Source organism: Lethenteron reissneri, chromosome 9, assembly GCF_015708825.2.
Source record: "Lethenteron reissneri isolate LAM-NWPU_2019-01 chromosome 9, ASM1570882v1, whole genome shotgun sequence".
Taxonomy (NCBI): domain Eukaryota; kingdom Metazoa; phylum Chordata; class Hyperoartia; order Petromyzontiformes; family Petromyzontidae; genus Lethenteron; species Lethenteron reissneri.
In genome coordinates, this window is record NC_083787.1 from 5,952,351 (window position 1) to 5,974,878 (window position 22,528).

At 45.8% G+C, this 22,528-nt stretch overlaps 1 protein-coding gene across 1 annotated transcript; it reads left to right on the forward strand.

Annotated features, from left to right (window-relative positions):
• The first annotated feature begins 1,426 nt into the window (after positions 1 to 1,426).
• On the forward strand, positions 1,427 to 21,608 carry PRMT7 (protein arginine methyltransferase 7). Its single transcript, XM_061548760.1, is given in 19 exon segments — positions 1,427 to 1,558; positions 2,972 to 3,192; positions 5,031 to 5,067; positions 5,888 to 6,037; positions 6,549 to 6,657; positions 7,030 to 7,142; positions 7,785 to 8,047; positions 9,410 to 9,452; positions 9,454 to 9,591; positions 11,448 to 11,575; positions 12,341 to 12,470; positions 12,982 to 13,065; positions 14,803 to 14,850; positions 15,859 to 15,948; positions 16,728 to 16,889; positions 17,702 to 17,776; positions 18,777 to 18,937; positions 19,660 to 19,756; positions 20,997 to 21,608. Coding segments are annotated over 19 exon segments (2,283 nt in total). The 5' UTR covers positions 1,427 to 1,486; the 3' UTR covers positions 21,159 to 21,608.
• The last annotated feature ends 920 nt before the right edge of the window (positions 21,609 to 22,528 follow it).

Here is a 22,528-nt window from a genome sequence, read left to right on the forward strand (position 1 = left end):
GGGGTTCTCCCGTAGTAACATGGCGGCGCACGTGTCACGCCGCGCGCGTGCCACGTCAGGTGCAACGTGGACGGTGCAGAGAGGGAGGTTGGAAATTTAGATCTTATTGGTCACCATGTGCCCCTTATGAATCCCAACGTTCATCCTACAAAAGTCCCATCACAAGGGAGAAACACAAACACAGACATTCACCACTAGTACACTCACCACTGATATTCACCACTACATACCTGTCAACCCCTTATCAGTGCCCTGCCTTATTACAGAGCAATTCTGATCTTATTGGTCACCACGTGTCCTTCTAAATCCCAATGTTCGTCCTACAAAGTCCCATCACAAGGGAGAAAGAGACTTTTTTGTTGCCCTATTGAAACCGCCGTACGCCGTATGGACCTGAAAACTCATTTTCCCCGTTACAAGAATACGGCTAAACCGTATGGGTTGACAGCTGTGCATTTATAATGCTATAATTATAAGCAGTAACTAATTGGCACAGGTTTTGTTTCCGTGACAAGCCTTGCTAAATTGGCTGTGTCCAGGTATTGGGGTTAACGACACTTTTATTTAGGCGATCTCACCCCAACGTTAACCTTTATTACGCCTACGTGGTCAGCTATAATGCTAATTTATTTGTATTTTTTACAGTTAGCGGGGTTATACACGCACACACAGAGAAGGCCGATGCGATTTCCACACACATTTTTGTTACAAATTTGTCGCAGCGAAAAATGTTTTGGTGGCGTATTGCCAGTGAACATCCAACGTTGGATCAACGTTGCCCGCTGTTTTTGTCGTCTTCTCCACAACGAATGCAAAAAAAAGTTTGCAATTAGAAAAAATGACAGCGTTTCGATATTTAACGGCGAATGCGTTAAAAAAATTAAGACGTGTTGTACATCATAAATGAGTTATTTGCATTTTATTTTCAAACAGAATATTTATGCTCCGAATTGCACGGCATTTACTCGGACGTTTTGAACGTTGAAAATATTTCCCTTAAAATATTTAGCGCTTATTGCAATCACGTCATTAGATACATTTGTATTTATATTCGGTTCAGAAATATGGCGATTAATTAAGTTGTGACATCAATAAAAGTATTTTGCATTAATAACCCTAACAATTAAACTCCATAGACACGAAACGCTATTCAATAATCCATAACGTCAGCCTGTTTAATTTTGTAACGGTACTGCATATGATTATGACCATCGTTTAAAATTAATATATCAACATCATTAACCAAACATAACCTATGCACGCTCAACAGCACCGGTGCAGAAGCACATTCGAAACAAATGTAAGATGAATAATCGCAAACAAGAGTTCACGCGTGGAATGCCAAATCGTGTTCATCTGCATCAACGGGGGGGGGGGGGGGGGGGGTCAGGCACAGCCGACGTCGGGGGGTCAAGGGTCACGCATCAGCTGGCGTCATGGCGGCGCCCAGGGGAGCCACGTGGCCCGCGCGCTGCCGCAGTGTGACATGAGGCTGCCCGCTCGTCTGCTGCCCTCGCTTCTCGCCACCGTGCAGCCGCTGCCCTCCTCCTCCTGTCAGGTGCCGAACGCGCTCCTGCTGTAACTGCACTGTCGCTGTGATCACCGGCTGACGTTCGGCTGCCCGTGCAGAATCAAGCCTGAGCTGTGCACGGTCACTCGTCGTTACATGCGAAACATTCGTTCTCGTTCAGTGTGCCCATGCTTTACCGTAACATTGCCCTCCTTGCGTGCATTTGCTGCCGTCCCTTTTTTTTTGCTCGGACGCTGCAATAGATTTTGGTCGGCGCGTGTGCCCATTGTGTTGGCTCGTGCCGCGATTCGCAGCGCGGGTCGCTTGTATGCATCCTCTGTGTTACAGGAGCTGTATGTTTCCCAGTTATATTACGGCCGCGCTTTTTGTGGCCATGTTGTTGTCATGACAAAGAAATCGACATTCTGAGCTCACGCCCAAAGCAACACAACGCCCAATTGTAGAAAATCGTCTCGTGAACGAGATATCACATAACTAGAGGACGTGTACAGTAATAATATGCAGTATTCTAAAACAATGTACATCTCCTTTCTGTTTTCTATTGGTCTCTCTTTGAGATTTCTTGAATTGCTTATTATCCATCCAAGGGGAGCTGTGACTTCGCATATGCCCTGCTGAAGAAGTGGTTGTCGCATGAAAATGAACGCCATTTAGCCCTCAAAGCGGAAACTATGCCAAATTGCTGGTATATATGTCAACCACAGAGGGTTTCAAATTAGTGAGACGCTGACTGAAACACCTTTGCGAAACCCCAAGGAATGAGGCAGAACCCCAATAAATGAATGCACAAATATTTAAATGTGAAGTAGGCGAGTCAACTTTTGGAGGGGAGCGAGGGTGGGGTTACTAAACGAGTTTGCGTACCAGCACGAGGCTAATGATGTCCACCACTTAGTGAACACCCCCACAGTAAATTAAATAATAACAACCTAGGATATGTATCAGTTTACCACTGTTTTCTCATAAAAATGCAGCAGGTAAAGACATTTTGGAGCTGACCATCGACGGCTGCCAACTGCGTACCAATATACTGTGTAGGGCAGAGTGTATTTATTTTCACGTAAACAGAAAACGTGATAAACTCATTGCACGGCCGTAAGACACTCAACATTGGGAATACCATGCATGAGTTTCAAGGGTAATCGTTGAGACTGGCAACTTGACTGAGACTAGCGGACCTGGGGTCAATTATAATGAGAATAATAATAACCAGACCTACGACTGTATTATCTGAAATGACAATCTCATTCTGATTGCAGTTAATTACGCATGGTATCTGTAATTAACGCCAGGCCTTGAGACAATTGATTAGCACCTCCGATTAGCACGGTTGGCTACGTATGGCGCGAAAGAAGTTCAACATACCTACATACGTACAATTGACTTGCCTCAAATGTGAACCCGGTTTAAACCCCGGTGGTTGCCCGCATTTGAACCCAGAATCTCAGCGGTGCCGAAGCAGTGCAGCGGCCGTCCTCGTCCTTGCGATCCGCACAGTCGCTGCTCTTCACATCCTCATCCTGCAGTACATCCTCTGTCGCTGCACCTGCCCCGGGCAGGAGGACAATGAAGACGTTCTGCGGCAGAGCCAACCCGACCACGGGTGCCATGGAGTGGCAGCAGGAGGGCGAAGACTATGACTTCCACCAGGAGATTGCGCGGTTCGAGTTGCACGCGTGCACGATCGATGCCGGTGACACTAGCAATACGATCATGTGATGCACATATATTCTAGATTTGAAGCTTTCGTGACTGCAAAGATTCATATTCTAAGGTTTTTTCAGTAAAGTCACGTAGGTAAAAAATTAATAAAAGTAAAATAAAAATAATAGAATATATGCGGGCAACCACCGGGGTTTAATTTTTGACCTACGTGACTTTACCGAAAAAACCTAAGAATATGATACACATATAATTTGGATTTAAACAAATTAATTATGCTTAAAGCCCAATGTAATGGGTTATGTGCGGCAACCTATCTGGTGCAATTAAGCAAGTTATGGCGGGATTTGGCCGCGTTAAAGCACATTAGCTGGAAGGACATGTTGGTCATGTAAAGACTGTGTATTTGTGCCAGCTACTGTCATCAACACTACTAAACCTAAAGCTGCAATCTGATGTTTTATTTTCATCAGTACAGGAACACCTTGCACTTTCGTATGGTTTGGGACCAGAGCATGGACGAATGTCAAAATTGGACGATTGTCAAAGCAGAGCCTTTGTTTAGCTTGCAAATGTATTTTGGCCGGCGAAAAACGTACATGCAAATTACTAAAGTAAATATAATAACGTTATTGCAAATAACTACAGTAACTATGTAACGCATGCATGCAAAACCTAAATAAACAGAAATAAAAGAAAACTAAACGTAAGAATAAATACGCAAAACTAAATAAATAAACAAAATTATACCTTTCAATATTTTTATTCTTGCGTAAGTGGACGATGACTATATTGGTGATGAGTACAGCATTAATAATATATAAATAAACACAAATATAAGAGATGCTCACTGAACGACTTCTATTCAAAGACTGAACGAAAAAGATGGCGCGTGACGCGAACGTCGTGGAAGGTTTTGGATGAAATCGGACGAAAGAGAAAAGCGCGTGGACGAAATTTAAAATGTGGTTACAATTGAAAACGGCCGAAAGCGCGAAGCGACGAAAGTCAAGTGGACGAAAGTCAAGGTGTTGTTGTACAGTGGTACCCCGGAGATCGAACTTAATTCGTTCCAGAAGGCCATTCGAACACCGATTTGTTCGAACACCGAATTCATTTTTCCCATAAGAATTAATGTAAATGACATTAATTGGTTGCAGACACAAGAAATCTCTCATTATAAAGCATTTTTACACGAAGTTTACAGTAATTACATGCATAAAATCATCACGACCACTAACCTGTTTCGGAGACATTGTGTATGGATAAACACCAAAAAACACTAAAATAAAAGAAATTAACGAAAAAGTTAAGGAACGATGTTTTGCGGGTCTGCACTGGGTGAGAGCTACACGTTAACTGATCCTCTCATACAGTAAAACCTTTGTCTGGGCAAGCGTCATGCACGCTGGCCATACGCGTTTGCCCGTTCGACCTCCGAATTTCGTTCGGTTTCCGGGGCAAATTTTTTCCGGAAATAGCGTTCGAACACCGATTTGTTCGAGTTCTTGTGCGTTCGATCTCCGAGGTTCTGCTGTACTATGAAGTTACACTGTTGGTTGATAAATGTTTTACTGGCAGCGCCTGTGATGGTACATATCTCTGCTTCCCTCATTATCTTTTTCCAATCTTGTCAGATTCACAAATGATATCCACTACAATACTTAAATGAGAAGATTAGTCCAGTGGGACGAGTGGTATCTTTAAAATGTGCATTTGTACGGGTATTTTAACATTAGGCCAGCATGCCTGTTAAAGTGTGTGATTATAACAGACAACATTCTAACATTAAACACATCACCTTTGACAATTGCTGTACTTTTTTGTCTGTTACCAGGTCTTCTTATGCAGATATGCTGCATGACAAAGACAGGGTGAGTAAATTTGCAAGTTCCATTTATAATATGTAAATCTTTTTTTCGATTTAAAGCTTTCGTGACTGCAGGGATTCATATTCTTGGTTCTTTTCGGTGAAGTCACGTGGAAGGGAAAAAATAAAATAATACAAATAAAACAATACATTTATTATTATTTTATTTTTTGTTAATATGTAAAGAATTGTTATGCATCTACATGCAGCCTACCAACAGAAGACTGATTAACTAGGATGGCTTGGTCTTGGCCATACCACAATCTCATAGGCTTTCTTGACCTTAATAGGTACTCGCAGCTACTGTTTCAATCGCTAAAGTAGACCACATAATGGCCTTTGTATGTTTTGTGTGTGCAAACAAGACTATGTTGACTTGATGAAGGCTTGATAATGACCAGTATATTCTCTTAAGTAGTGTGTGCTCGTGTGCATATCTGTTTATGCAAACCTAGAGTGTAGGCCTGTACTGGTCTTAAGAGGAGCTCACTGTTAGGACTTTTTTGGGCAGGTGCCATCGTTGCTAGAGCACTTGACTCACAATCTGAAGGTTGTGAGTTCAAATGTATATGTTGCAAACAGTCCATCATCGAATCAGCGTCAAAAAGTATGCACCACTTTGCAGGAAGTCGACAGTGATTGCTTTACGGATTGACTGGTCACCGCCGTGGGAATGTGCAATTTCCACAGCTGGCTTAGAGCCACCTACGGAAATGAGTGCCAGTCCATTGCTCATTTGAGCAAGGAGGCCATCTGACTCACTTTCAAGTGAACACCGCTCGGGCAGCCTGTAAAGCTGGGTCTCTGTTGTCCTCGCGTCTCAGAACGAGAAGTACTACGCGGGCATCCGAGCGGCCGTGCGGCGTGTTCGAGATCGCGGGCAGCGTGCCGTCGTGCTCGACATCGGCACGGGCACCGGTCTGCTCTCCATGATGGCCGTCACTGCTGGGGCTGACCGCTGCTACGCCATTGAGGTGTCCGCCAACCTAACCACCACCACCACAATCCCATGAACCAATTTAACACATAGGTAGTTTGCATTCGCTTGTAATCCAAGCGGTTTTCTGGGTTGCACCGCATGTTATGCATCTCCTCTCTCAAGCTTTTGCCACGCCCTACTGTGGGCACATGGAGGACATCATGCAGCGCAATCCAGAAAACCGCAATTGGATATTTTTTTTCTTACGAAAAGAGTATTCTCAATAAAACATACTGTGGTAGCCTTTTAACATGTTTTTAAAGCTACCATGGTGAACTCTACATATCATAACGGACACTCAACCCTCATGGAATAAGGTTAGCGTGTGTCCCGACACTCTATAAGTGAGCATTGTATTCTGCTTATCTCCGCTGTTCGTCAAAAGGAAGTGCTAGAATCGTCATTATTTTCGTGTTAAAAAAAAAAGCAACTGATCGCTCGTTCATAATTTGCCACGTGCTGTTATTCAGATGTATTGTTTTATTCTGGTGGGTGTGGTTTCGCAGGTCTTTAAGCCAATGGCTGAAGCGGCTGTGAAAATCGTGGAAAAGAATGGCTTCAAGGACAAAATAAAAGTGATAAACAAGCATTCCACGTCTGTAACCGTTGGAGCCGGTACGAGAGTGGTGCCTGTTAACGTGCGCAGTTAACTTGACCCTGGTACACCCACCACTCAGCCGTTTACCTGCTCTAGCATTAGACACTTTTGTCCATAGAAATTATAGTTGTGTGTACACATTTTACTCGGGGATGTGTGTTTTCTATACAGTTCACTCGTTACTCAGTCTATACGTCGAACTTTTTTTGCAATGTACGTAGCCAACCGTGCTAATCGGAGGTCTCATAAGACACGGTGAACTTCGCGGTATTTTTTTCACAAATCTTCTTGGGTGGTGCTTGGCTCATAATCAAAAGATTGTTCGCTCCGATCCCATTCGGCGGGTGACTCGGCCAATACTGCAGTGTGGCGGCGTACTTCCATTGCAGGTGGAGACATGGAGGAGCGCGCCAACATCTTGGTGACCGAGCTGTTTGACACGGAGCTGATAGGCGAGGGTGCGCTGCCCAGCTACCAGCATGCGCACCAGCATCTGGTGGAGGTGAGGGGCCTACGAACGACCATTTCGCGACCGCGGTCTGTCACGTTCACGGCCCACGCATATTGCCTCGCTTTGCCGTTTTCGCTTTACAGCCCAGCGTGACCGCAGGCTGTGTCCCCGTCGCTTGCCAAAGAGACTTGAGCCTTGGTTTCACGGACGACTTTGGTTGATGGACGAATTGGTTTAAAAAGTAAAGTAGCAGAGTAGTAAAGTAGCATTTCCTTGACCTTCCCGAGTTACATGAATTAGCAGGTGAATTGGGCAGATCTCTTGCAGATGATTTATACTCCTGCTAGGCCCGGATTTCTCTGCTTGACCAATGGAGAGGGCCACTGCATTGGTCAACCCAAGAAGTGAAGTCATCCTTGAGAATTTCAGTTCCTGCGTGAATTGGTGGCGAACTCGAATTTTCCAAAAATATCGAAATGGGCTGCAATGGGGGAATAGGGGGGGCAGAGGAAGGGGTCGGGGGAGTTGGAGGGAGGCAGGGGGTGGGAATTTACGTACAAACTCACGATCTGTGGTTCATCGAAACTGGGCATTACTGTCACAATGGCCTTACACCTGTTATACTCCTAACTGCTTGCTCATGTGTGTGTGTGTGCGCGCGCGTGCCTGCGTGTGTGGAATGCGAACCAACAGAGCGGCTGTGAGGCCGTGCCGCATAGTGCCAACGTTTACGCGCAGCTGGTGGAGTGCCCCACTATGTGGGCTTGCCACAAGCTGCTCCCCGACAGCTCCGTGACGGGCGGTCCTGGGGATGGCGGCGATGCGTCCGCTCCAACGTTGCGCCCACCCGAGGACGTGGTGCGCTGCGGTGGCGCTCCGTCCGTCTACGACGTTCAGCTGAGCCAGCTGTCGCGCGATGAGTTCACGCCGCTCGCTGCCGTCACTCGCATGTTCAGGTGAGGCCTCGCATCACGGGCCTCGCCGCTGTGGTTTGGTTCGATGAGATGTGAAGCCAGTGGCCTGGGTGAGGCTGCTGTGGCTGAGTTAAATTATAAAGGCCCACTGAGCTGTGTAGCTCTTTTTTTCAGAAGCGACCTGGCCACAAATGATAGCTCATCAAAGTGGCTTATTGCGTGGATATTTATAGCAGCCAAATACTCCTAAAGACATGCTGAGTCTAAATGTGGAGGGAAAAGCCGGAGGACCGGGAGAAAAATCCACGCTACCACGGGGAGAGACACAAACTCCAATTATATAGGCGTTAGGGTCAGGATCGAATTCACGACCTCCTGCATACCAGGCGAGGGAGTTAACATCTCGTCACCGTGACATGAGGTAGTGTTGTCTCAGTCAGTGTGTTGAGTCAACTCATTGTGACCTTGTGCTGTGATCGCCATTTAACAGTGCATGATGGTTGTGGTGTCGTGTGACCCACGATGAATAATGTTTGTGTGCATTTGCACGTGTATGTGCCTTTGTATTGGTGTATAACTGTGCATCTTTGTGTATGCGTGTGGATCTTAAAGAGTGCTTGCTAACAGCACTTGCCCCAACAGTCTTGTTAAAAGCTATAGGAGTATGTTTTGTCTAGTGGTTCGCACATTTCACTATGAACTCGGGATTCTGAGGCCAAGGCTGGCATCAGTGGCGAGTGATTTCCGAATTGTTGTGGGCTTCGCCTTGGTCAACTCGGCCTTGAATGAATATGTGCTGTGTTGTGTAAACATGAGCGCTGGGAGACTAAGGCGGTCAGAAGGCTGGCTACCAGCACTTGCTTGACATGGATTCTTTATCTTTTGCGTGCGTGTGTGTGCGTGCTCACTTTTGCGTTATGTGTATGTGTCCACAACTGTCACTAGTGATAGGTTTTTACCCTTTCAACTGGTACAAAAACTGACACCTTTATACAAGGCATCATGTTTGCAATAACCACAACACAAGCAGTCAAAATGCAAATAAAAAGAAACAACTCTGATGATGATAATGATATGCACTGTCCTTGAAGTTGATTGGTCCACACCCGAGACAGCTTTTCTTAGAGCCTAGTCTCCATTGGTGTTGGACCAGATGATGCCAAAAGGCGTACAACTCAATAACAGTGCACTATCAGAGTATTGAGAGCTCGGGGTAAGCATTTACATTTTGAGACCTCCTTTACCAGTGGCAAAATATAGTGATAGGTTTTTACCCTTTCAACTGGTACAAAAACTGATACCTTTATACAAGACATCATGTTTGTCACTCTGTTCATGTGTCTGTTATGGCTATACGGATACGGGGGGATTTTTGTCTCTGTGCATGTGCTCACGCGTTCGCAGCCTGGACTTCAGCAAGCCGGTGAGCAGTGCAGCGGCACAACACACGCAGCAACAGGTGGCCGCAGTGCTCTGGGCTGGGCCAGTGCGTCTTCTCCTGGTGGGACCTGCACATGGACCCCGAGGGGAGCATCGTGTGCACCATGGCTCCCCGCTGGGCCCATCCGACCCCCGACACCCTGCAGGTAATGAACGCTGCGATGTGCCAACTCGTAGCGTCGTGGTTGGTGAGGGGGGTGGGAGGCTGCAGGGTGAGGCTGAGCCCTTTTTAAATTGATAAGTGATAGTTAAGTGATGGGCATCACAGCCTTCCCTCTTATACACAGCGGAGTGAGATCCAGACCAGAATGCACGATGAACAAAAGCGGATCGTATCGTTACTCACGTTAGCGTTTAATAGCTTTCAACTTGTAATGCACCCGCCGCCGCCCGCAGTAGTCGCTCACTAATCTCTAGGAGAGAGAACCACTTGGAGGCGTGAAGAGGCACCACAGGCAGTAGCTCGGCGGTGAGCCAATGCGGTCTCCTATATAGGAGCATAAACCATCACGTGAACTCCGGTCATCCTCGCGGCGGCTTTTGGCTGGCCATCGAACAAAGACGGCCACTGCATCGCACGCTTTCAGATGCGCTTCTGCGGCTGTCTGGAACGCTCTTCCTTCCGATATTAGAAGCCACTGGAGCTATGCACTTTTAAATCACCTATATTGAAAACTCATTTATTTATAACTGCTTTTTGTGTTGAGTTTGTTGTCCTGCACCCGCACCTCCGATGGTAGTGGTTGGCTACGTACGGTGCGAAATAAGTTTAACACACATATCAAGAGGTTTTCAGACAATTAATGAGTGTTTGCTATTTGCGTCATGTTTGTTTAACATTGAGTGTGTGGTGGCCTTTCCCGTTTCGTATGCGCACCCCCTTTGTGAGCAAGGTCTCGCCAAAGGGTTGACCAACTTAGAAATAAAACGTTCTTAATGGAGAGTTGCTTAATGTCCTGGTACAGAACGCTCGAACAAGTAATTTGATGAAGTGTTGTGGTTTTACCATTCAATTAGAAGTTATTTTTCATGTGTTTGTGCTATCTCGTTTGTTTTGTCTGTCTGGTTCATAACGTGATCGTGTCTCATTTGTTTTGTCCATTGCGTACGTTGGGTCTGTCGTGTTTGTACCCGGGTCCTTTTAACTGTGCGTCTTATTTTCACGCTGTGACTTGTTTGCACCGTCTTGTGTCATGTTCGCACCGTCTGACAAGTGTGTATGGTCCGTTGTTTTGTTCCATTATCCTGAATTCTACGTGGGCATAGAAAGTGTGTAAATCGTTGTGTGTTACTGGCACCATTCCATTCACGTATTGTCCTCGGGGCTAACACGGTCATCAGGATTCATGCAACATTTCACGTCTATTGCGACGCAGTGTTCGAGTTGGGAGGTACTTTGACTCGAGTGATGGGTCTGGAGGGGGCAATACCGTGACAATACCATACGCACCTCGAATTAGCACGGTTGGCGACGTACCGTGCGAAAGAAGTTGAACATACTTACATGACTGGGGTGGCACCACTAGAATCCTAAGTTGGCATCCGGGTTTCACACACTTGTGATTAAACCTGTTGTTTAATATCTATGAATGGGTTCGCTGTTTATTTACCATTTTAAAACTGTTCATCTGGAATTATTAATAAAATGGAAATTTCTATTAGGGCTCTCTATGGCCTCGCTATCTCTTTGCTATGAAGAAGGGGCATTGCCTGAAACACTGCTTATATATTTATTTTTTGGGAATTGTTGAGTTTTTTTACTTGTACTGATGCACCACTGCCAATGCAGTATCACAAAATAATTGCAATTAAACCGGTTCTCAATTGTTCAATCAGTGCTGCGTTACATTCCTACCTGCACTGGGCCCACTCCCCCGCCTCCAGCGTACTGATTGTCGCGTGTGTGCGCGTGTGCGCGTGTGCGCGTGTGCGCGTGTGCGCGTGCGCGCGTGCGTGTGTGCGTGTGTGCGCGTGTGCGTGTACCCACGTCGCTGTGGTGCAGTGGAGGGACCACTGGATGCAGTGCGTGTACTTCCTACCAGAAGCGGTGCCAGTCCAGGCGGGCGAGGCCCTTCACCTGTCGGCCTGCCACGACGACTACGCCGTGTGGTACCGCCTGGACAAGCACAGGTGGGGGTGCCGGGTGGAGGGCAGACGTGCAGTTACACATCTTATTTGTGAATGTGATTGAATCTCATTGTGACCACCATCACCGAATAAATAAACTGCTGCCTTGCCACAATGAAGTCAGCATTTCCATATTTATGGTTTTCTAGAAAATGTGTTTTCAGGGTGCAGAATATGGCTTGGAAACTAGAAAACATGATGTGGTGTACTGTGTCTGCATATGCCCCCAGCTAATGGGCGAAATATTCCCAGTTATTCCAGTTTCTATAATCCATACCTCAAGCCATCTAATAAGTCGAGTTTTTAATATTTATGTCACTGTTCCATTCATACGTGCACCTAGTGTCAGACATTTTTATTAAGACTTTCCAACTAAGGTTGAAAACGTTCATGCCGTAAGGTGGTTTCCGTCCGGTAAGGGGGGTGTGGCACACTATAATTCCTTATGAAGGTGATCAAACATGAACGAACCTGTAGCATAGAGAAACGTTGCTGATATGGACATAGCTAATGGGCCAAATAGATCAAAGAGTTTGCCAAAAACACGGAGATGCAAACCACAGCAAAAAGGACTTTGAAAGTGCTAATATTTTTTGTTTCTGTCAGCAACACATATTTCTTCCGTACTGCTAATTAAATCCTTCCAAGGACAAACATGCTGGAAAGCATGACATAATCCATCATCCGTACGGTTGACCTTTTCCTATGCACGACTTTTTTTCCTAACAAGGGAAACCGTTTATTGCCTGCGTGCGCTTGCGCCTTCAGCCCTGGTAGTGAAGGGAAGATTGAGCGGCCGGTGTGCGAGTGCTTGGCTCACATGGTGTGGAATCGACAGCGCTTCAGGGAGTTGAACGACGCCGCCCGCACCTCCACCTACCTACAAGCCCTGCGGCAGGTGCGCCGGCACTTTCCCGCATGTCGCGTCGCTTGCTTCTAACCAGTACTTTCTTATAGGAGCTACTCAGCACAGACTGAACAACGTTCTCCGTTCCATTTGTGGCCACCACCAGTGGCGGTTGCGTGAATTATTTTGTTTTATGCATGAAAGCATCATCGAGTCTCGTGACCTTTTCAGGAAAGTTGTTGCGTGCGCACGCGTGTGTGTGCGTGCGCACGCGTGTGTGTGCGTGCGCACGCGTGTGTGTGGGTGCGCACGCGTGTGTGTGCGTGCGCACGCGTGTGTGTGCGTGCGCACGCGTGTGTGTGCGTGCGCACGCGTGTGTGTGCGTGCGCACGCGTGTGTGTGCGTGCGCACGCGTGTGTGTGGGTGCGCACGCGTGTGTGTGCGTGCGCACGCGTGTGTGTGCGTGCGCACGCGTGTGCGTGCGTGTGTGCCCGCCCGAGTACGTGCGTTTGGTTGCAGGCGTGTGCTGCTAACTCGCTCGCTGCCTCCGCTCTTCTGGTAGGTGGTGCGACAGGACAGCGTGTGCGTGAGTGTCAGCGATGGCTCTCTGCTACCCCTCCTGGCCGCCCAGCTCAGCGCGGAACAGGCAAGGAGCGATTGCACACTGCCCCCAGCTCTGGCACAACGTCAGATTGACACAGGGTCCACACCGGGGGTCTATTTACATGGGTCTCTGTCTCTGTAGGGCATCATCGCTAGTGTTGGGCGATTCCGAGAGGAATTGTATTCAAATCCTGCCATTCAATCCTGTGTGATTTTTTTTTCAAGATAGTAATTCCAACAGAGAAAATCTACATTCACTGAAATGGCATTCCAGCAGGGTTACCGTGCCACCTAGTAACGATTTTTAAAGGGAGTGCGGTATTGTTGGGATTCTAGTCGTTCTATGGGGAATTGTGAAAGCGTGCCATCTATTGGTGATCCTTAGAATTCTCACTACATTCCCACTCATTTGAATGGAGGTTCAGGAATATGTGCTTCAATGAATGGGGATTCCGTGGATCACTCCTATGGGGCCGTCCATAAATTACGTCACGCACCTGGGGGGGGGGGGTCAGACATTTGTGACGATGTGTGACAAAGGGGGGGGGGGTTTGAGAAATGTGACACCACATCAAAATGCGCAGCTTTAAATTAATATAGACAACACGTTCTACTTAATTAAATAGACTTTTTAATAAATGTTTTCTCCTACAACATCAGAGTCAAGCACCACATTAAATACGCACTACAATGACAATAGTTTAAAGCATATTTTTTTTTGGGGGGGTGGGGGGGCAGAGCTTTCTGACGTCATATTTGAGGGGGGGTCTGACTTTTTGTGACGCCGTATGACGAAGGGGGGGGGGGGTCAAATATCGTCGAAAATCGCGTGACGTCATTTATGGATGGCCCCTTTGCTATCAATCACATTGTTTTGAATTGAGACTCCTCAACTTTCGTCTTTCAATTTCACACTTGAAGATTAGCCTGACTGTTGGACAAATATTTGTTATCCTTTTTATTCGTTCACACACCTTTGCATTGGAATATTCTTCATTTATGTTTTCAACCTCACATAAGCGGCCTCAGTTCATCCAACTTGTCAACACTTACGTATTTCCATCCTGTAGTCCTCTGTGTTGCTTGCTGCTTTGCGTTGCGAAGGCACTTTGCTTTGCAGCTGCAATAACAAACAACAGGTTCTCTGCGGATATGTTAGAATTAATCCGGCCAACACTAATGTAGTCTCTTGATCTGTAGAGGCTTGACATAATTTGCTAGTTGATCACTCGTTATTGGCTTTCAGTAAAGATTCCCTCTTGACCAAATGCTTGTGCCTCTCATAATAAACAGTGGATTGCCATTTAAAGCTTTCGTGACTGCAGGGATTTATATTCTTGGTTCTTTCGGTAAAGTCACGTATTTTTATTATTTTCCTTCTACGTGACTTTACCGAAAGAACCAAGAATATAGTGGATTGCCAGTTTGCGTGTCGTGGGGTAAAGTGTGGGTACTGTATTCCCACCTCTTCCAATATCTCTTCGTCAATTTGGAAGAGGGGGCCAGATATCCTCTGGAGGGGCTCTCTGTACGTGAAATAAAAACCGCAGTTGCATTCGTACATTGCTGTGTAAGACGGGAGATATTTTCATTGGCGGCTTGAGTAAATGTGGCCCAGTTTACGGCAGCGACGACTGGCCTTGTGAGTTATCGTTCCGCATTGTAGCGCTAGGTGCATATCGGCAAGACTGCACTTGTTGATCAGATTGATTTGGGTTGTTTTGCTTTGTTACAGATACATATATTGACCCTATTGTGAAAACGTGTTGTTATCTTGTAGGTGGTCTCTGTAGAGATCTCTTCACTGTCAAGGCATGTGATCGAAAAGGTAAGAGTTGTTTGAATCTGATCGTTATTTTATCTGCGGCATTCGGGAATGCACAACATGCTGAATGGCGGCTGGTTGATGTTTTTTTTGTCAAACATAACATGAGATATGAAAAATAAGAATAGGTTTTATCCTTTCTGGCAATACAACAGGTGTTAAAATGTTCAAACGCCAAAAAGATATATATGGCTAAGAATCAAGTCTGCATTGACCACACGTATGCATTGGGGCCCTGACCTCTAGATTTTGTTCATTTTATTTATTTATCCAAGATCTTGCTTTCATTGCGGTTTTGTTGATGGTGGTTTTGCACGTGCTGTACGTAATCTACATATTTTAGCTTTACAGGAAATAGAAGTTGCTGACCACATCTTGTGAAATGGAAAAATTCAAATTGAGAATACAGCTTTTGAAAATAAGGGATTTAAAACATTTCAGTTCAACAAAATGTTTAGAATTTACCAGTTCGATAATAAATAACAAACCACATTGCCCCCCTGCCCCCCACCTGCATCACACGAATGGCTGCCACTTCAAAACCTCCCCATCACCAACCAACAGTCCCCATCGTCCCTTGCGATAGCAGATTCACGAATTGTAACAATTCGATGATTTGTTAAAATACAACAGCGTCTTAATGTGAATCAGCAATCGATTCTCGTATATATTGTTTATGGTTTGTTACGTCTCACCTGCAGTTTTGTATGCCTCATTCACCCACTGCTACTGCAACTTATAGTTATTTTTTTATCACGAGCTTCACCAGATGAAGAAATAAATACCTTCGCAACTGGTGTAATTAAGAACTGTGGGTTGCTGAAAATTGCCCAAGTGTCCCACCAGACCATGCTTAGGATTCTTGCGATTTAGTATAACCAAATGAAAGCAACTTATCGAAGGCCCTATAAGGAGTGGGAGAAATATCCCAAGTCATCCTGCTTGGCTGCCCTGTTACGTGTTGTAGAAACTCATGTGTGTGTTCTTACTCTCATTGCTGCTTGGTTACAGGTGATACGAGCGAACGGGCTGGAAGGCAAAGTGCATCTCTTGGATAAAAGGCCGGAGCAGGTTACTCGCCAAGACCTCCATGGAAAGGAGGTATGAAATGTATATTCCGTACACAATAAAAATATATATTTTTTTACTTTTGTGCTGTTATTTGTTGTTATTGCCCATTTAGAATTTGGTCCGTTTTTTTTTTATTTTGTGGAAGTTGTTTGAATATTGATTATATAGATTCAGATGTTCATTCCTAAAAAGAATGCTCAATGGTTAACATCTGCATGGACAGGAGACTCGTTATCTCATTGGTCTATCCCTATATGGAACCAAACTGATCTCTCAGTAAATTGGGAGAGAAAGATAAATGAGGCCAGCATCTGTTTTCTTGCCAAACATTTAAGTCTATTTCAGCCTGAAAATCAAATATAAGCAGAACTCCATTCTGTGTCTTGACATACAAATAAAATGTCCCAACTCCCAACGGTTTTCCAGGTCAATATTCTCAAGCTGCATTTGTGCAAACAAGCAAACTCTCAACCGGTTTCAACCTTCTGGGTCTCATCAGCAGAGTCATGCTTGTTAAGAAAATGCTGCTGGATTACCTGATGTTATTGGTATGAGCACTTTCTAAAAACGATAGCACCCCCCCCCTCCACTACCTTTAAAGTAACCAGCAATACCAAACAGCCATCAGTCCGTGAGTTTCAAACTAAAAACAAAACCATTTTAAGTTTTTTGTCCTCCCCCCGCACCTCTGTTTAGCTTGGTTGGCTACATACGGTGCGAAAAAGTTCAACATTTCACACACACATCCTAATTTTGAAATGGATACAGTTTGCCGAGTGTATGGGCCGACCAACGGTTGTTCCTCCCAGGTGTCGGTACTGCTGGGGGAGCCCTTCTTCACCACGAGCTTGCTGCCGTGGCACAGCCTCTACTTCTGGTACGCGCGCTCGGCACTCGCGCCGCTACTGCGGCCTGATGCGACTGTGCTGCCCCGCGCCGCGCGCCTCTTCATCATGGCCGTGCAGTTCCAGGTGGGAGCGGCTCGTGGCAACAACTGCTTGTCAACTCGCCCGCTTACTCACTCGCTCGCTCGCTCACCCACCCAACAACTTATCCACCCACCCAGCAAAACAGGCTTGCCAACTCACCCACTTATTCACTTGCTTAACCACCGACCCTCCAACTTATCCACGCACCCACCCAGCAAACTCTGCTTGCCAACTCGCCTGATTCCTCGCTCGCTCACCCACCAACCAACTTATTAATTCGCCCACCCAGCAAACTCTGTTTGCCAACTCGCCCATTTACTCGCTCGCTCACCCACTTATCATCGTATCCTCCCGCCCACCCAGAAAACCATGCTTGGTAACTCACTTGTTTGCTCGCTCGCTCACCCACCCACCAACTTACTCGTCCACCCACCAACACGCTCGCCTACCCACAATGCTCTCACCCACCAACACACCCACCCACTCACACCATCTCTACCTACTCACTCACCCACCCGTCTACCCTCTCACACTTCTACCTGCCCACTTATACCAATTACCCATTCACCCATATACCTACCCACTCACCAACCCACAAAACTATGCATCCACCCAGCGACCCACTCATCATCCTATCCACCTATTCACTCATTCACCCACTCACCCACCTATTACCCACCTGCTATAAATCTCTCCCTTGTACCTCGCACCTTAATGACCCTGTCGGTGATGCCAATTTTGGAATCTGTGAAGTGGGGAGTGCCCTTTTGAAGTGCTCCGTTCTATTGCATTGAGGTCGCATGCTCAGCTGGAGACCGCTGTTATTCTCCTCGCCTCTGTGCGTGCGTTTGTAGGACCTGTGGAGGATTCGAGCACCCATCGGGGAGTGCGAGGGCTTTGACGTCAGCGTCATGGACCACATGGTGCAGGTGCTCGTGCAGTTTCCACCGCACAAATTACATACAATTAATTCTAGATTATTTAAATTTCGATTTAAAGCTTTCGTGACTGCAGGGATTCATCTTCTTGGTTCTTTCGGTAAAGTCACGTAGAAGGGAAGTGACTTTACCGAAAGAACCAAGAAGATCTAGATTATTTGTGGGTGGATAAACCGTGCTCAGTCGCACCTTTTTTTGTTTAGTTCTTTCCACGCATGTCTGATTAGCACGGTAGGGCTACGTACGGTCCAAAAGACGTTCAACATGCGTACGTACGTGCGATTATGTATTTATTAGTTGCTCAGTGACTGGCGCCCATGTGCGTTTAGCACATCAGTCATGCGCCAAACCTTGCACTGCCCAGAGTGGTGAAGTATGGTCAAGCAAACTCCATGACTGACATGGTGAGGTGAGGACTTCATCCAGCAGTGGAGTGAATATTGCTCCTAATTCATGCCATTTGTTTGTCTAGGATGGGCTCACGGTTTCTAAAGACTATTTTCAGGATGTTCCGCATTGAGATGCTTGAGCAATTAACTTCTCAATGACGTTTTACTTGTGGAAGAAATCTATAATATTATGATATGCATTGTTTTCCCGATGGCCAAATTACACGCAATGTGTCTGATCTCATTCAATCTCAGAAGTTAAGCAGGATTGATCCTGGATAATGCTTGGATGGGTGACCACTATGTGCAAAAAATGTGCTCTAGGCTGCTGCGTGGCTATGTTGTCAGCAAATGGCAGTGAAGCAAAAATCCATTGTTGTACTGTACTATGCACTGACTTCTACGCCTCCCACTTTCACCAACACGCACTGAGCAGGCGTGCTTCAGCATGGTCAAATAACACCTCATTAGGACTGACGCAGGCAGTTGGGGGATGGGGAGGCCCTCATCCAGCAGTGGATGGATGAGGATGACCGTACGTGTACCCACGACTCCCCTCTGCGACACGCGTGTGCCCCCCCCCCCCCCCCCCATGTGTGCAGCGCTCGCTGTCATACCGCGAGAGCGCCGAGGCGGAGCCGCACGCGCTGTGGGAGTACCCGTGCCGCGCGCTCTCGGCGCCACTCGCCACGCTCCACTTCCCCTTCACCGAGCTCGTCCCCGATGAGCCCCTCGGTGCCACTGGCTCGCTGCCTCTGTGCCGGTGAGAACGGCGCTGGCTCTTGCCACGTAGACAACTCGGGACGTGCGAGTGCTGTGCCCGCCACCCGAGGTCCACTAAGCCATAGTTAACGGGGTAATCGTTAAGTCTGCGGCTGTAAGAGAGAGACTTTAGGTGCGTTTTCCTTTTATGGTTTTACGGATAAAAATCGATTTGGATTAATGAGAGTTCCGAATTGACCTGGCAATGGGAGTTATTCAAATGTACAAGACTTTAGGGTATGTAACGATTCACACCCTGCATGGAAATTCATTATTTGGAGTGATTCTGGGTCATGATTCAATGACAGTACGATTTTTTGTCTTATTTTTTGTCTTGTTACTCCATCTCCCTGAATGTAACATTTGCATATTATTTTCATATCAGCTTACTGAATATTAAATAATTGATTATTACACACTCAATTTGTGCACGTAGATAAATTGGAAATGTCTGATTTTATGAATCTTTAATTAAACTGCATCTATGTGGCACGGGTTGACACGACGCATCCTGTGTTGTAGTGGCGCCATGAAACTTCAATTCCGTAACTTCACGGAGCCAGGCAATAGAATAATATGCAACAACAGACTCACTTTATAAATTTCATCATGGGCAAGTAAAGATTCTAACTAGGCTTCCAAAAACGTGTTGTCATTGCACGTTTATATTTTTTCATAAATGTTCCGTTGACTTTATCTCGGTGGGCATGTCTGTGCGTTCAGGTCCGGCACGTGCCATGCCGTGGTGCTGTGGATGGAATACCTCCTCACCGATGAGCTCCACATCATGACAGGCTTGAATCAGCCACCTTCCCAGCAGGTCCATATTCGCTAGACAGCACCGACGACCCATGCCAATTCACCTCTCGGGTTTCTGCTACCTCCGTCAGTCATCGCAGTTGGCAGCGGGAACTCTACAGCAGAATCTGTATTCGATTTGCATGACTTAGTTGACAAATGTTGCACCTTATTGTTGTACTAGTTATGTTCGTTACATTTTCTCCTGTGAAAAAACATAATCAGCCATCCACTGGTGCATGAGGCCTCCCCATGTAATTCCTATCCCTCACAGTCTTACAATGCGATAATCCACTTCACATCTACACATGAGCAAATCACGTTTTTCTTCCATAGTGTTCATCCTCTCACGAGAAATTGTCTCCTTCAGCTGCCATTCTATCACCAGTCTCATCAATTGGCCATCTTCCATTCAAGTGATGTGTTCTGCCTGTGTCTAAGTAATTTCATTCGCAGTAATTCCCACCACACAACTCTTCATGCTTATTTGCACGTTTTCAGTAATTTTGCCATCGTCTTCGTGAGTACCAAGGTTGCTGATCAATCATACGTCATTGAAAAATATGGCCTTTCCTTCATGTGTCCGATCACTGCTGGATGAGGGCCTCATCACACCTGCGTGGGTAGCGGGGGTTATTTGGCCACACTGGTCTGTGCGTGTTGGTAAAAGCAAGTTGAATAAACGTTGGAGCGTAGAAGTACAGTGAAATGATGGCGTTTTTGCCACACTGCCATCTGCTACCCACCAATCACCCCTCAAGCCCTATGACAACCTGCTTGGTCATCTATCTAAGCACTAGCCAGGCTCAACTCTGCTTAGTTTCCGAGATTTTATGAGATCTGGCACTTTGCTTGCTCAGAAAAGACAAGACTCACCAAATCTCAATATTCTTTTTGAGAAGCCTTCTTAATTTCAAGTTGGTTATTTTACTTTAATACGTATTTGGTTTCATGTGGGAGGAAACTGGACAACTTGGAGAGGAAAAAAACCCACACACATGAGGGTTTGACTTTTAAAGCACTATACAGAATCAAGAATCCTTGACTCCTACTGCTATCTTTTGTCGACCTCATATGAAAGCCTGGAAGTTTGCTTTAAAAGCTTACGTAAGAATTGTTGCAGAAAAATGCAGAACTTAGAGCCTCAGTATAGCACTCAATGCGCAATCCAACTCGCCAGCTCTGATAGTGGTGATAATGGTGGTAATGGCAGTAGAGGTTGCGTGACGGCTGTGGCTGTGTCGAATCTTGTGTGTGTGCAGGGGGAGTGTGTGTGGAACCCCAACACCAAGCAAGCGGTCTTCTTCCTCGGCAACCCCCGTTCCCTAGAAGAGGGCGACGCCATCAACTTTTCCTTGCACTTCCATCCCAACACTGGAGAACTCAAGACGGTCTTTGCGGTGGAGGCAAAAGCCTCCGAGTAAAACAAAGAAAAATTAATTTGTTGAATCCTGTTGATAATATTAACAGAGGATACTGTTACGAATGCTGTCGGGTGAAAGTGTGATCACAGGCTTTATAGACATGGAAATGAAAATCCATGCAGATCAGCTGTTAGCATGGCAAGCTGGCTTGCCCCCAAGGCCCTCACTGGGGTGTTTCTTTGTTTTTAATTTCGGTGGCTTTCTCAATTTGGTAGCCGTTTAATGAGTGCTTCAGAGCCATCTTTAGAGAAGACAAGAATACATGGGCCACCAATAAACTGAATATACAATATTCGTACAGGAATTATCTATGAAGTTGCAGTCGGCGTTATTTGTGAAATGAGTTATTATTAGTGGTTTTTATTGCTGTCGTTTTAAAGTTTGATACGTGTATGCCAGATCTGGTTGATTTATGTTTATTACATTCCAGCTTAAAAATATTTTTTTTCATCCGACATCTTTGGTGGACTTATATTTGTGTGTGTGTGTGTAATGTTCAATGCATTATGATGCTCGGGAAGGAACAATCCACATTCGTTCAGTTGCCTTTACAGACCACAATAGGTTCATGATTATTAATAACCAAAACCCAAATTATGAAATGTCAAAGAGAAGTGACTCACAAACCACTTCATTATTATGCAACACTAATTCCAGGAACGGTAGTGCCAATTTCTTTGTGGGCACACGTGAGTGTATTTGGCTGCACTTAAAAAAAAATCTTCACATTTTAGTATCACCCAGTAAGAACTACTAGTTTACCACGAGACTAGATTCAATACCAACATTTCCCTAGTAATTTATGAGCAGTGGACAATTATGCATGGCTAATTAACCAGCTTACAATGGAAGTCCAGTTTACCATGGAAGTCCAGTTCACCAAAGCAGTTTAGTTCATGGAAGTCCAATTCACCATGGAAGTCCAGTTCACTGTGAAAGTCCAAGTTTACCATGTAAGTCCAGTTCACCATGGAAGTCCAGTTCACCAAAGCAGTTCAGTTCACCATGGAAGTCCAGTTCACCGTGGAAGTCCAAGTTCACCATGGAAGTCCAGTTCACCATGGCCAATATTCATCCGGCTAGTTGTGGTTTCACAGCACCTGTCGTTCACGTGAAACAAGTTCTTTGGCGTCACTGCGCTAATTCTACTGCGCTAGTTGGTGGTACACAACGAGAAGAAACAAAACTCGACAATCATTCGACCCCCCCAAAAAAAAAACCGCTGTAACCTTAACAAAAACATCTAATCAGCTGTCAATCCACATGGTTTACCCCGTATTCTTGTCACAGGGAAATGCAGTTTTCGGGTCCATATGGCGCACAGCCGTTTCAATAGGGGTGAAACAAATGGTCTATTTGTTTCTTCCTTG